The 13,047-nt window shown below is 38.7% G+C and overlaps 1 protein-coding gene across 2 annotated transcripts in view; it reads right to left on the bottom strand.

Annotated features, from left to right (window-relative positions):
- hm13 (histocompatibility (minor) 13) overlaps positions 1–13,047 on the bottom strand; it is a 102,306-nt gene that overhangs the window by 50,965 nt on the left and 38,294 nt on the right. For both annotated transcript variants that reach the window (XM_073062094.1, XM_073062095.1), the window contains exons 5-7: positions 12,835–12,920; positions 7,134–7,259; positions 3,727–3,784 (exon numbers count right to left, since the gene is read on the bottom strand). In XM_073062094.1, coding sequence (XP_072918195.1) covers positions 3,727–3,784; positions 7,134–7,259; positions 12,835–12,920 — 270 coding nt within the window. The remainder of the gene's footprint in view (positions 1–3,726; positions 3,785–7,133; positions 7,260–12,834; positions 12,921–13,047) is intronic.

The following is a 13,047-nucleotide window of genomic DNA, read 5'->3' as shown; positions in this document are numbered from 1 at the left end:
CAAGCCTCACAGACTAATAGCAAGAGCATAACTTGCTTGCTAAAAGAGCACTTGCCAAATTATCTGCAGTAGCCCAAGAGGGAAAAGGAGTTTAATTTACAACAAGCACAGTAAAAGTATTTTATCCTACGACAAGGTGATTTTTGTTCCTGCAAGGTTTTGCCAAATTTGGGAAAATATGAAATTAGTTTAAAATGGGAAGATTTTAAGTCTAAGATTGGAATTGAATTCAAGTCCAGTGGGACAGGGCTCCCTCTAGGGGGTGTACACTGCACTTAAAATAACACTGTTCTGAAAAGTCCATGCAGTCATCACCTCAGACGTGATTAACAGAACTGCAAATGTTAAAGGTGTAATAGTTCATTATCTGCAAATAAGTAAATTTGACTAGTGGGTAAACATCAATTTTAGTGAGACAGGCTTCACCTTGTCAGTAGTTATTATAAGCTAATGATTGGATGAATCACACCCTTGCCACAGGGTAAGAGGAGTTTTTACTCTTTACAGAGAATGATCACAATCAAACAATCACAAGGTCTGTAAGAATTGCGTAATTATTTGATTTGTGATTTAAAATACATTCTTGGAGAAGTTGCATGATTCAAATTAATTTATTTTTTGTATCAATAAAAGAAAACCAGAGACTTGGCACCAGCCTTTCTGATGAAAATTTTAAGCTAATGGATTTGATAATTTTTTTTTCCCAATTAATTCTCACTTTTCCTCTACAAGTAGTGATTACAATTCTGGCAATTCCATTTGCCCAAAAATTAACTGAGCCATTCGAGCAAAATTAGATGGCAGATGCTGGAAATACAAAATAAAAAACAAATACTAGAAGAACTCAACACGCCAGCTAGCATCTGGAGAAAGAAGAGAGCCAAAAATCTTTCATCTGATGAAGTTTCATCGATGTAAAACAATCAGCTGGGACACAGACCTTAAGATATAGGTGCAGAATTAGGCCATTTGGCCCATCGAGTCTGGTCCACAACAATGATTATTGCTATGGTCAATATTTACACTCAGTGACTGCTATTAGGCACACCAGCTTATTTATGCAAATAGCTTATCAGCCAATCATTTGGCAGAAACTCTATGCATAAAAGCAAGCAGACTTGGTCAAGATATTCAATTGTTCCAACCAATCAGAATGGGGAAGAAATGTGACCTGAGTGACTTGGACCATGGAATGAATGTTGGTGCCAGGCAGAGTAGTTTGAACATCTCAAACAGCTGATCTCATGGGATTTTCCCAAGTTTACAGAGAATGGTGTGAAAAACAACAAAAACACCCCATGAGCAGCAGTTCTGTGGGTGATAATGCCTTGTTAATGAGAGAAGTCAGAGGAGCATGGCCAGACTGGGTCAAGCTGATAGGAAAGTGACCCAAAATAGCCACACACATACAACAGTGGTGGGCAGAAGAGCATCTCTGAATGTGCAACATGTCAAACTTGTAAGTGGATGGGCTTCAACAGCAGCAGATCACACCAGGGTGCACTTCTGTACCTAATAAAGTAGCCAATGAGTGCATCTGCACCTCTGTTGTAGGGCATCACTTGTTGTCAAGTTAATGCAGGTATAATAACTGTATCGCCCAACTGTTGGACCAGAGATTGCTGGTAAAGCATTAACTGAATACTTCTCATCTGTACCCACAATCAGGAACACTGTGGTTGAAGAATTCGGTAGGGGGGTGGGGAGGGGGTGGGATGGAAGGGGCAGGATATTGCAAATTCCAAATCTCACTGGGTTGGGAGTTGAAAGTAATTCTTACTGAAGTCTCCTCCAACTCTCCTACCCTTCCTTTGAACCTAGGTTTTTGGTAATACAGTGGATTTCAGTTAACTAGGACACATCGGGACCAATACATTTTGGCTCAATTAAGTGGCTACCCCAATTAGCCGAAGTTTCATGGAAATAGTTAAAAAGGTATTAAAAAAAGACAAACTGAATATAACAAATTAGCTATTTAAATGAAATACAGAACAAATTAAAAGACTAATAATGCTGCTACGGTACTCTAAACTATATTAGTTCCTAATAGTTGTCCGAGGAATTCATCCAGTGTATGCACTGAACAAAATCAGTGCCGACACCCAGTGTAGATATTGGTACTGCCTTCAATGATGATTGCATCCTCCAAATCATGACTTTCATTGTAACATTCAATATAACTGTCAATGTAACTGTCAACAGCTTCAAATTCTTCATAGCTCTTAACTTCAAGTAGTGAAATCATTTCATTTTCACTCCTGGCTATTTCTGACATCTCCAAGTCTGAATGCTTGAAACCACCATGAGTAAAAAAGTTCTGAATTACTTTACTGCTTACTTCTCACCAACTATCAGTGACAAAAAATAACTGCTGTTTTAAAGCAAACTTTAAAATTGTTTGCTCTATAATGGTGTACCGTCTAACGGCCACACAAGTGTCCGTCCCTAAATAAATACCGGGAATCCTGGAAATTTTCTTAATTAGTTTTTGCTCTTTAAGAGCTGTCCCAAATAAGTAGCACCCTGATTAACCAATGACTCAATTAAGCAGAATCCACTAGTCATCCCTGCCATGGTGAAAACCCTCTCACCATCTTCCCCATCTATTCCCCTTATTCGGAAACCATCAGATTCCAAGGAAAACAAATCCAGCCTATTCAGCGCAGTCTAATAGCAGAATTACTGCATCCACACAAGGTCGTGGTGTGCTTTCTCTGCATAGCCTATGGTGCGGCAACCAGAACTGCAGACAGCTGTGCCTTAAATAATGATTTCTATTTTTGTATGATAAACTCCCTGTTCTTACAGTATTTTCTTAGAGTGATAGAGGCAGGTACTTCATTACATTTAGGTATCTAGCTAAGAAGTTGAAACAGAAGATCACGGGAGATTGCAGGCCCAGAACTATGAAATGGGATTAGTATGCATCGGCACTTGGTGGTCACAATGAACCGGTTGAGCTAAAGGGTTCCATTTTTGGGGTGTATGACAAACTTGACCAAACTTCAATAAACTTCCCTCCTTTAAGGCAATGCTAAAATTCTGCCACAACTGAAGTTCTACTTTCCCAAGAAATTCTCAAGAGGATCAGAGTAATCATTTGCAGTTTATCAGCATAGACAAAATCCTGGCAAATTAATACACAACAGAAGCTTCACAGAATCTCATCTTTGCCTCCCCATACATCAAATACAAGCAGTTTCCAGTCGCTCCCAAAGGAGGATGGAGAACAGTAGTTTGAAGCACTGCTTGATACGAGTTTGAAACTGGTATAATCAGCAGGAAACAAGAATCCCCTAAGCCACCAATTTACTGCAAAGGAGAGAATCAATTTTGTCTTGTCTGGCTTCAAACACAGAGCAATGCTATCTCACATTTTCAATCTTCATTTACTTCTTTCTGAATCATCCTGAGGAACAGGTTCAATATAGAGTATCTTAGCTCTCAAGGAAAAGGCAGAGAAAGCTACCTGACCAGCAGTCAAGCAACACTTGATAGATCACTGGTTATGCCAAGTATTTAATTGCTAAATAAGAAAGGAATAATCAAGATATCTTTGCTATTTGTTTGCAAGCAGTTTGCTAAACCAAGCAGAGTTGAAAGTGGTTTTAATTACTTATCTTAGAAAATCCTTATCAGACTTAAAACAACACCTGGTGCTGCATTTGTCAAGGAATATAATGTTGTGATCAACACATGTTAAGAATAGACTACTGTGGTACTCACATTTAATTGGTGCTTCAAATGACTTGGCAACAGTTACCATGACATTTGTGCCAAATACCTGTAAGCAAAGATTTAAAGGATTTAAGTATTCAGTTTAAATAACTCCAAGATGCAAGTCCCTTTCACCAAACCCAATCCAAAAATAACAGTATAATGACATTGAATTAGGAATAATTCAGTTGCAATTTTGTTTGAAAAACATAAATATAGTAAAACTTTGCAAAACAGACTTAACCAAAATTAATGAGTGGAATGTAATATTAACATCACTTATTAAACACCTTGCCTTAGATCATATTTACAATTGGTTCAGCAAGATTTGTCACAAGGAAAAAACAGTTTCAGTATCTTCATTTTGGAGGTCTGCCATATGTTTAACTACCATTGTTGTAACTCAAGGATGAAATCACAATGAAACCTTTACAACTCAAATGAGGTATATATTTTGCATTCTCCAGTATTCTAATGACTACACAGAAACACAAGCTTTCTAGTTAATTATTACTGTTACTAAACAAAAAAGTAACTTGAAAGTAATTGTTCTGAAATAAAAATGAATAAAAATGTTATTTAGGTTAACAACAATACTCATTTAGAATATGGAAAATTCACCTAGTCTCCCACATATACAACAAGGCTTGGCCTTGAACACAGCTTTGGCTCATTGTTTAACACAGTCACCCCAGAGTTAAAAGGTTGTAGATTCCAGAAAGGTACAAGCTGATATCTATACAGAATGTTTACTGAGCGCTAAATTGCTTATGGTACTATCAGATATTACCCAAGATCCTGACTTTACTTAGCAATAAAAAAGCCAAAGCATTATTTCAAAGAGAGGTGGGTTCGTTACTCCTCAGTGTTCCAAGCAATTTTTATCCCTCGTTTTCCATTTCCACTGCAGACGATGTCCAAGCTGTTAAAAAATTCCTACATCTCAACTTTCCCTCAGTCTGTTACTGAGTGGGTTCCCGACAAACTGATCGGAATTTAATAACACTGGCCAGCAACTTGATTGCTGCCCAACATGCAACCTATCAGGATTGCAAGCGAGCTAGCTGGAACTTAGTTCAGGATCATTCATTTCCTACTATCTAGTTGATTACAGATTCCAGGCTGACATTGAGTTTGTTGTATATGGAGAAAATAGGCCCACCCACTCGAAACATACAGAATTCCTAAAGGCATTGACGCAATACACGTTGAATTGCTGTCAGGTCATCCTAGCCATGGAAAACAATGTTCTGCAGGCAAGGACAGACACAGAATGAAAAAAATACTAAGGTTTTAAAATTCACTACCCAAGTGGCCAATAAAAGATATTAAAAATAAATCATGTTTTAAAAAAAAATATTTAAGGGCAGGAAGGGATATTGGTGTTAATGCAGAGAAGTTTCACATAAAAGATTATTCTTAACCCTACTGAAAGGATGGGCAAGCGTGAAGGATGAATATCTTATATCTACTTAGATTTTTTTTAAATTTAAAATTAAAAATGCATTTTAAATATCATTTCCATGTTTAATGTATCTTTTGAAAGACAACTGATTAATGTTTTCCTTTAATAAGCTGGTAAGGAAGGGGGGCTCTGTCGTGGGCAAAGTACTGGAGAGTTTAACATCGGTAGCTGAGCGAAGGGCGCTGAGTAGGCTACGGTCAATTACACATAGCACCATCCAGAGACAGAGAAGCAGTTTCAGTGACAGGTTACTATCGATGCAATGCTCCTCAGACAGGATGAAGAGGTCAATACTCCCCAATGCCATTAGGCTTTACAATTCTACCGCCAGGACTTAAGAACTTTTTAAAAGCTATTATTAATGCTTTTTGAGATAGTGATTTAGATGCATATCATATTTTTTACTGAGTTAAGTATTGTATGTAATTAGTTTTGCTACAACAAGTGTATGGGACATTGGAAAAAAAAAGTTGAATTTCCCCATGGGGATGAATAAAGTATCTATCTATCTATCTAAATACATTATATTTCAACAAAGAATCTGAGGTAATTGAACAGGACAACTTACATCTTAGAAAAAGATTTAAAACATTTCTGTTGACATAGCCTTTGTAACCCAGATGGTCCATGCCTGTGTATCTCAGATCACTTTTAATATAAGTTGAAGACACCTTATCCAAGATACTTGGGGCCGGAAGCTTTACAGATTTTGGAATATTTGCATCTACATAATGAGATACCTTGGGGTTTGGACCCAAGTCTAAACACAAAATCCATTTACGTTACATATATAGCTTACCCTGAAAATAGTTTAAATTTTTTTTTACAATTTGGTGCATGAAACAATGTTTATATTGAACCATCAGAAAGGCAAGTTATCACTACCCCAGCCACCTAGGTGGACAGTGGCTATTTGGTATCGCCATAATCCTGTCTCTAAATTTGTGTTTCCAGTAAACAGACTGTCTGACACTTGTTCATCACACATGTACTGATGCAGCAGCAATCATCAATGATCTTTGCAAACTCAATGAATTTCTCTGTAGCTTTGTCATCAGCACATGCTTTATGAGCACCAATCTTTAAACAAAAATTAATGCTGTGCCTTTCTTAAATTTCTGCAACCAGCCTGCTAAATATTCACAATTACCTTCAATTTTTAATCATGACAGATTTTTGCTTGTTTCATCATCAGCATGCCATTAAAGAGTACATGTTCACACCATTGCTGACAAATCCAATCTTTCAATTCATAATCAAGATCTTCAATTTTTGCTTTATTCAGTGTTTCTCTATTTTTCATTAACTTCTAATCATTACACATGTGAGGATACTCCTCAGAATTGTCTGTGGTGCAGTGACATTTACATCACCTGGGAACCCCAGAGCTTTGTGGAATTTTCCATTTGTGACTTTGTGTCAGCACGCAAATTTTTTTTTTTCAGATTTCAGAGGTTTTCAGATTTTGGAATTTTCGATTGGGGGTGATCAACACTGTATTTAATCTATTTGTCACACATACATTGAAACATCAAAATATACACTGAAGTTGTTGCTTTGCATCAAAGACAAGCACAATCTGAGATATGGTGGGGCAGCCTGAAAGTGTCACCAAGCTTCTGGCACCGACGCAGTATGCCCACATTTTGTGAACCCTAATCCATACATCTTTGGAAACTGGAGCACCGAAAGGAAACCTACTGGGTCACAGGAGAGTATACAAACTCCATACAGACAAAAGCAGGAATTCAACCCTGATTTTACAATGGGCACTGTTAGTGTCACACGAACCACTATGGTTTGGTGTCACCCTAAAAATAAAATGAGTGCTCCATATGAGGCTCAAACTCAGTTGGTGGACTCCTGGCTGAAATGAGGATGTTGGCTAATTGCATTTTTCACCAAGCGAGATGCAGTGGAACATAATCAAGGAAGCAACAAACCCACTTACCCAGAATACATCATAGATAAACAGCCCACCGAGGAGAATGCACCCCGTGCTGACATTGTTGAGATGAAGGAGTTCAACACCATTGAGAGCAAAGGCTAATCCAAACAGATTGTTGGCAATCCAATGCTGCAATAGAACAGGAAAAGACCATTAAAATTAAAAGGCAGTTAAAAGTACAGTATTGTACAAAAAATTGTGAGGGGTGGAGATAAAGTGGATATAAGTCTTGAGGTTGGGTGAGACTAGAACCAGAGGACATAGATTAAGGATGAAAGGTGAAATTAAGGGGAACATGAGGGGGACTTCTTCACCCAGAGGGTGGTGAGGGTGTGGAAAGAGCTACCAGTTGAAGTGGTGGATACGGGTTTAATTTCAACACTTAAGCCAAATTAGGACAAGTACATGGATAGAAGGGGTATGATCCAGGTGCAGATTGATGGGACTAGGTAGAATAACAGTTCAGCACAGACTAGATGGCACAAAGGCCTGTTTCTGTGCTGTAGTGCTCTATGACACTACATTCCAGAATGTCTTTAAATGTATTTTGCCGCACACTTTATTCAAATCATCTTCTAATACAAGCAATACTCCTTTACATATATTAACAGTCTATCAGTAACATTAATTCATATTTCACAAGTCAGGTTAGATGTAATCAAACATGAAACACTGACACATTACAAAATATTACAGTGACATGTTTGGTGCAGTTGATAGTCCAAGCACTTTGTCCAGATGCTAGTTTAAGGATGCTGGAAACAGCAGTACTTTTAGTTATTTGGTTAAATGAGGACCAACTTCATTTCAAGAGGACTAGAATATAACCATATAACAATCACAGCACGGAAACAGGCCATTCCGGCCCTCCTAGTCCATGCCGAACTCTTAATCTCACCTAGTCCCACCTACCCGCACTCAGCCCATAACCCTCCACTCCTTTCCTGTCCATATACCTATCCAATTTTACCTTAAATGACACAACTGAACTGGCCTCTACTACTTCTACAGGAAGCTCATTCCACACAGCTATCACTCTCTGAGTAAAGAAATACCCCCTCGTGTTTCCCTTAAACTTTTGCCCCCTAACTCTCAAATCATGTCCTCTCGTTTGAATCTCCCCTACTCTCAATGGAAACAGCCTATTCACGTCAACTCTATCTATCCCTCTCAAAATTTTAAATACCTCGATCAAATCCCCCCTCAACCTTCTACGCTCCAATGAATAGAGATCTAACTTGTTCAACTTTTCTCTGTAACTTAAGTGCTGAAACCCAGGTAACATCCTAGTAAATCGTCTCTGCATGCTCTCTAATTTATTGATATCTTTCTGATAATTCGGTGACCAGAACTGTACACAATATTCCAAATTTGGCCTTACCAATGCCTTGTACAATTTTAACATTACATCCCAACTTCTGTACTCAATGCTCTGATTTATAAAGGCCAGCGTTCCAAAAGCCTTCTTCACCACCCTATCTACATGAGACTCCACCTTCAGGGAACTATGCACTGTTATTCCTAGATCTCTCTGTTCCACTGCATTCCTCAATGCCCTACCATTTACCCTGTATGTTCTATTTGGATTATTCCTGCCAAAATGTAGAACCTCACACTTCTCAGCATTGAACTCCATCTGCCAACGTTCAGCCCATTCTTCTAACCGGCATAAATCTCCCTGCAAGCTTTGAAAACCCACCTCATTATCCACAACACCTCCTACCTTAGTATCATCGGCATACTTACTAATCCAATTTACCACCCCATCATCCAGATCATTTATGTATATTACAAACAACATTGGGCCCAAAACAGATCCCTGAGGCACCCCGCTAGTCACCGGCCTCCATCCCGATAAACAATTATCCACCACTACTCTCTGGCATCTCCCATCTAGCCAATGTTGAATCCATTTTATTACTCCAGCATTAATACCTAACGACTGAACCTTCTTAACTAACCTTCCATGTGGAACTTTGTCAAAGGCCTTGCTGAAGTCCATATAGACTACATCCACTGCCTTACCCTCGTCAACATTCCTCGTAACTTCTTCAAAAAATTCAATAAGGTTTGTCAAACATGACCTTCCACGCACAAATCCATGCTGGCTACTCCTAATCAGATCCTGTCTATCCAGATAATTATAAATACTATCTCTAAGAATACGTTCCATTAATTTACCCACCACTGATGTCAAACTGACAGGTCTATAATTGCTAGGCTTACTTCTAGAACCCTTTTTAAACAATGGAACCACATGAGCAATACGCCAATCCTCCGGCACAATCCCCATTTCTAATGACATCTGAAAGATCTCCTTCAGAGCTCCTGCTATCTCTACACAAACTTCCCTCAAGGTCCTGGGGAATATCCTGTCAGGACCCGGAGATTTATCCACTTTTAAATTTCTTAAAAGCACCAGTACTTCCACCTCTTTAATTGTCATAGGTTCCATAACTTCCTTACTTGTTTCCCACACCTTACACAATTCAATATCCTTCTCCTTAGTGTATAAAATAAAGTATGTAAATGTTAAGGCTTTATAAGGCATTGGTAAGGCCTCACTTGGAGTATTACGAGCAGTTTTGGGCCCCTTATCTCAGAAAGGATCTGTTGACATTGGAGAGGGTTCAAAGAAGGTTCACGAAAATTATTCTGGGAATGAAAGACTTGAGGAGTGCTTGATGGCTCTGTACTCACCTGAATGAGGGAGGATCTCATTGAAACTGATTAAATGTTCAAAAGCTGAGATAGAGTGGATGTAGAGAAGATGTCTCCTATGTGGTGGGGGGGGGGGGGGCAGAATCTCAGAATAGAGGAACACTTGTTTAGAATAGAGATGAGGAGGAATTTCTTTAGCCAGAGGTTGGTGAATCTGTTGAATTTATTGCCAAAGGTCATTGGGTGTATTAGGTTATAGGAAGACGGCAGGAGAATGGAGTTGAGAAGGATAATAAACTAGCCATGATGGGATGGCAGAGTGCTTGATGGGCTAAATGGCCTAATTCCACTCCTATGTCTTACAGTCTTAAATGGAGTTCAATACAAAATTACATGCAAATCAATCACAGGTCATCTACAATTGTTGTCAAATGAAGTCTGTGCAGTGTTATGCCCCTTTATGTAGACAAGGGGCAATACATCACTTTAATTGGTGGAGGCTGCAGAACACAAGTGGAATTTCTCCAACTTAAGCTAAAGTTGCTGTCCAGTCTACTTAATATGAAGCCAAATTTAGAGTTCTTTTAAAACTTACCTACATCTTTACTGACAGAATTAATTTTTATATCCTCTGACTCCTTTCAAAAAAAAGTTCCAGGAACATTACCTCTTTAATCCAAATGACCATTCTTGTCTGTTTTGTGGAATTTTCCCCCATCACCCACAATTAAATACTATTTCCCCTTCAGATACACTCAGTTAAAACAGAGAATTTAAAATACAATTTCTATTCACCCTTCATTACTAGTCATATTAAAAAACTATATTAAATCATTCTTGCAGATAATCATCTGCAAAAGGATACAAAACAATGTTCGTCAAAGTTCGTCAAAATGTTCACAACTTTTTTTTGTAAAATCTTTACATTTATTTACAACAAATACACAGAATCCAATTTCAGTGATAGATACTTAAATATTGGATAAATGAAGATGTGTAGTTAAGTAATGAGACATTTAGAACATTACTTTCATGTTACAATGCTTTGAATTGATTTGTCAGAATGCTATTTTCTACCTTTATGTTAATCCCATGAGCAGTTACAGTAATGAAAGAGGAACAATTAGCAGTAATGACTTGAAGCTTTACATTACATTTCTAACTGACCCAAAAACCCAACCTCTTGCATTAATAGCCTACTTTAATGTTGCAGTTATATAGGAACCTGGTCAGACCCCACTTGGAAGTACTGTGCTCAGTTTTGGTCACCTCACTACAGCAAGGATGTGGAAGCCATAGAAAGGGTGCAGAGGAGATTTACAAGGATGTTGCCTGGATTGGGGAGCATGCCTTATGAGGATAGGTTGAGTGAACTCGACCTTTTCTCCTTGGAGTGACGGAGGATGAGAGGTGACCTGCTAGAGGTGTATAAGATGTTGAGAGGCGTTGATCGTGTGGATAGTCAGAGGCTTTTTTCCAGGGCTGAAATGGTTGCCACATGAAGACACAAGTTTAAGGTGCTAGGGAGTAGATACAGAGGAGATGTCAGGGGTAAGTTTTTTACTCAGAGAATGGTGAGTGCGTGGAATGGGTTGCTGGCAATGGTGGTGGAGGCGGATATGATAGAGTCTTTTAAGAAACTTTTGAATAGGTACGTGGAGCTTAGAAAAACAGAAGGCTACAGGTAAGCCAAGTAATTTCTAGGGTAGGGACATGTTCGGCACAACCTTGTGGGCCAAAGGGCCTATATTGTGCTGTAGGTTTTCTATGTTCCTAAAAAAAAAAACTTTTAATACCATAACTCTACCAATCCTACCAGAGGACCTGTTAACCCAGCTTCTACCTGTGCCCTTCATTCCCTGAAGATGCACCCTCCTGCACTCAGCTTGTCAGACATTGCTCAAAGCCAAGTTTCTGAGCAGTAGCCCTAAATGCAGGTATTAGAAAGGATCCAAGGTTCACAGACAAGTGGTGAAAGTTAATGAAGGCCATTCAACTAATTTTATGACAGATTAATAGAATAGAAGCAAAAGCACTTAAATCATGGTTGCCTATTCAGAAAGGCCTGAACTCCATTTCCCCATTAGGTTTCAGACAACTTTGATTTCCACAAGTTCCATACCACACCCATTACAAATGTCACTTTGTTTCTTGAAGACAAGAAACTGGAGCTACAAATCAGATGCTGAAGATACTGATTTTCAGCATCTTCAAATGCTTCAATCTTCAAATCTTCAAATTTGTGGAGGAAAATGGACCATCCACATTTCGAGTCATCTGAACTGAAAGATGAGGAAAGAAAGCCACGTAAGAAGGTGAAGAGAAGAGCTGCCAAGTGATAGGTGTATGCACAAAAGAGGTGACAGAGGAGCATAGAAAACTGGAAATAGCAGAGGCTGGGCGGTAGTAGATGGAAGCAACAAAGCACAGATAACTGCAGGTGGGGTGGACAGATGCGGACAATGCATACCCCACTTCCAATAAAGTATGTCTGTCTGTTCCCTTATTTGATTCTGCCTCGGTCTTCCTTTCCTATAAGATGCCATCATCTGCAGTCTTCTGTCACCTGTCACATTCAAAATATGGACTTCCATTTTCTTCCACAAATGCCGCCTGACCTGCTGAGATCCCCCAGCAGTTTTTCTTTGCTTCATATTGTTTCTGTCAGTTTTCACTTTCACAGCTCTTCATGATACACAGGTCAAAATGTATCTGAACAGACTTTTAGAAGGCTAAGTGAAAACAATCCCAGAATATATTTTTTTAAATGTAGCTGAAATTAAAATGACTTAAATGACCTTAAGTTCATAAATAATTGACCACATTCAGGAGAACAGAGCACGCACTTCGCCCAGAGACATGGAAACTTACTATGGCCCAAATCAGCTAACAATGAGAGCAGAACCATTCATATTAAAACTCTGGAAAATTAGCAACTACATGCTGTATTGTACTAAACTGAGCACGTTCCACTAACTGGATATAGTTACAGACAGAGATCATTCAACACTAACAAAATTATTACTTGATATGTTGCCCTTACCTTTTTCAGCAAGTACCAGACTCCAATCACACTGCTAAAACCCAAACAGACAAGATCTTTGGTGTCAAACTCATAGTTGATGATTTCTAGAAAAGCAAATATATACTGGTTTAAGAAAAACTTAATACAGGCCCCAGTGAGGTTTTGAATGTTCAATTTATGGAAGCCCCATATATAAAAGCAAGCACAGAGATCAGCAGGATGAATTTGCTG

The sequence above is a fragment of the Hemitrygon akajei genome, chromosome 11 (assembly GCF_048418815.1).
Source record: "Hemitrygon akajei chromosome 11, sHemAka1.3, whole genome shotgun sequence".
In the NCBI taxonomy this organism is placed as follows: domain Eukaryota; kingdom Metazoa; phylum Chordata; class Chondrichthyes; order Myliobatiformes; family Dasyatidae; genus Hemitrygon; species Hemitrygon akajei.
The sequence above is the reverse complement of the archived record's forward strand: the minus strand, read 5'-3'. Positions and strand labels throughout refer to the sequence as shown.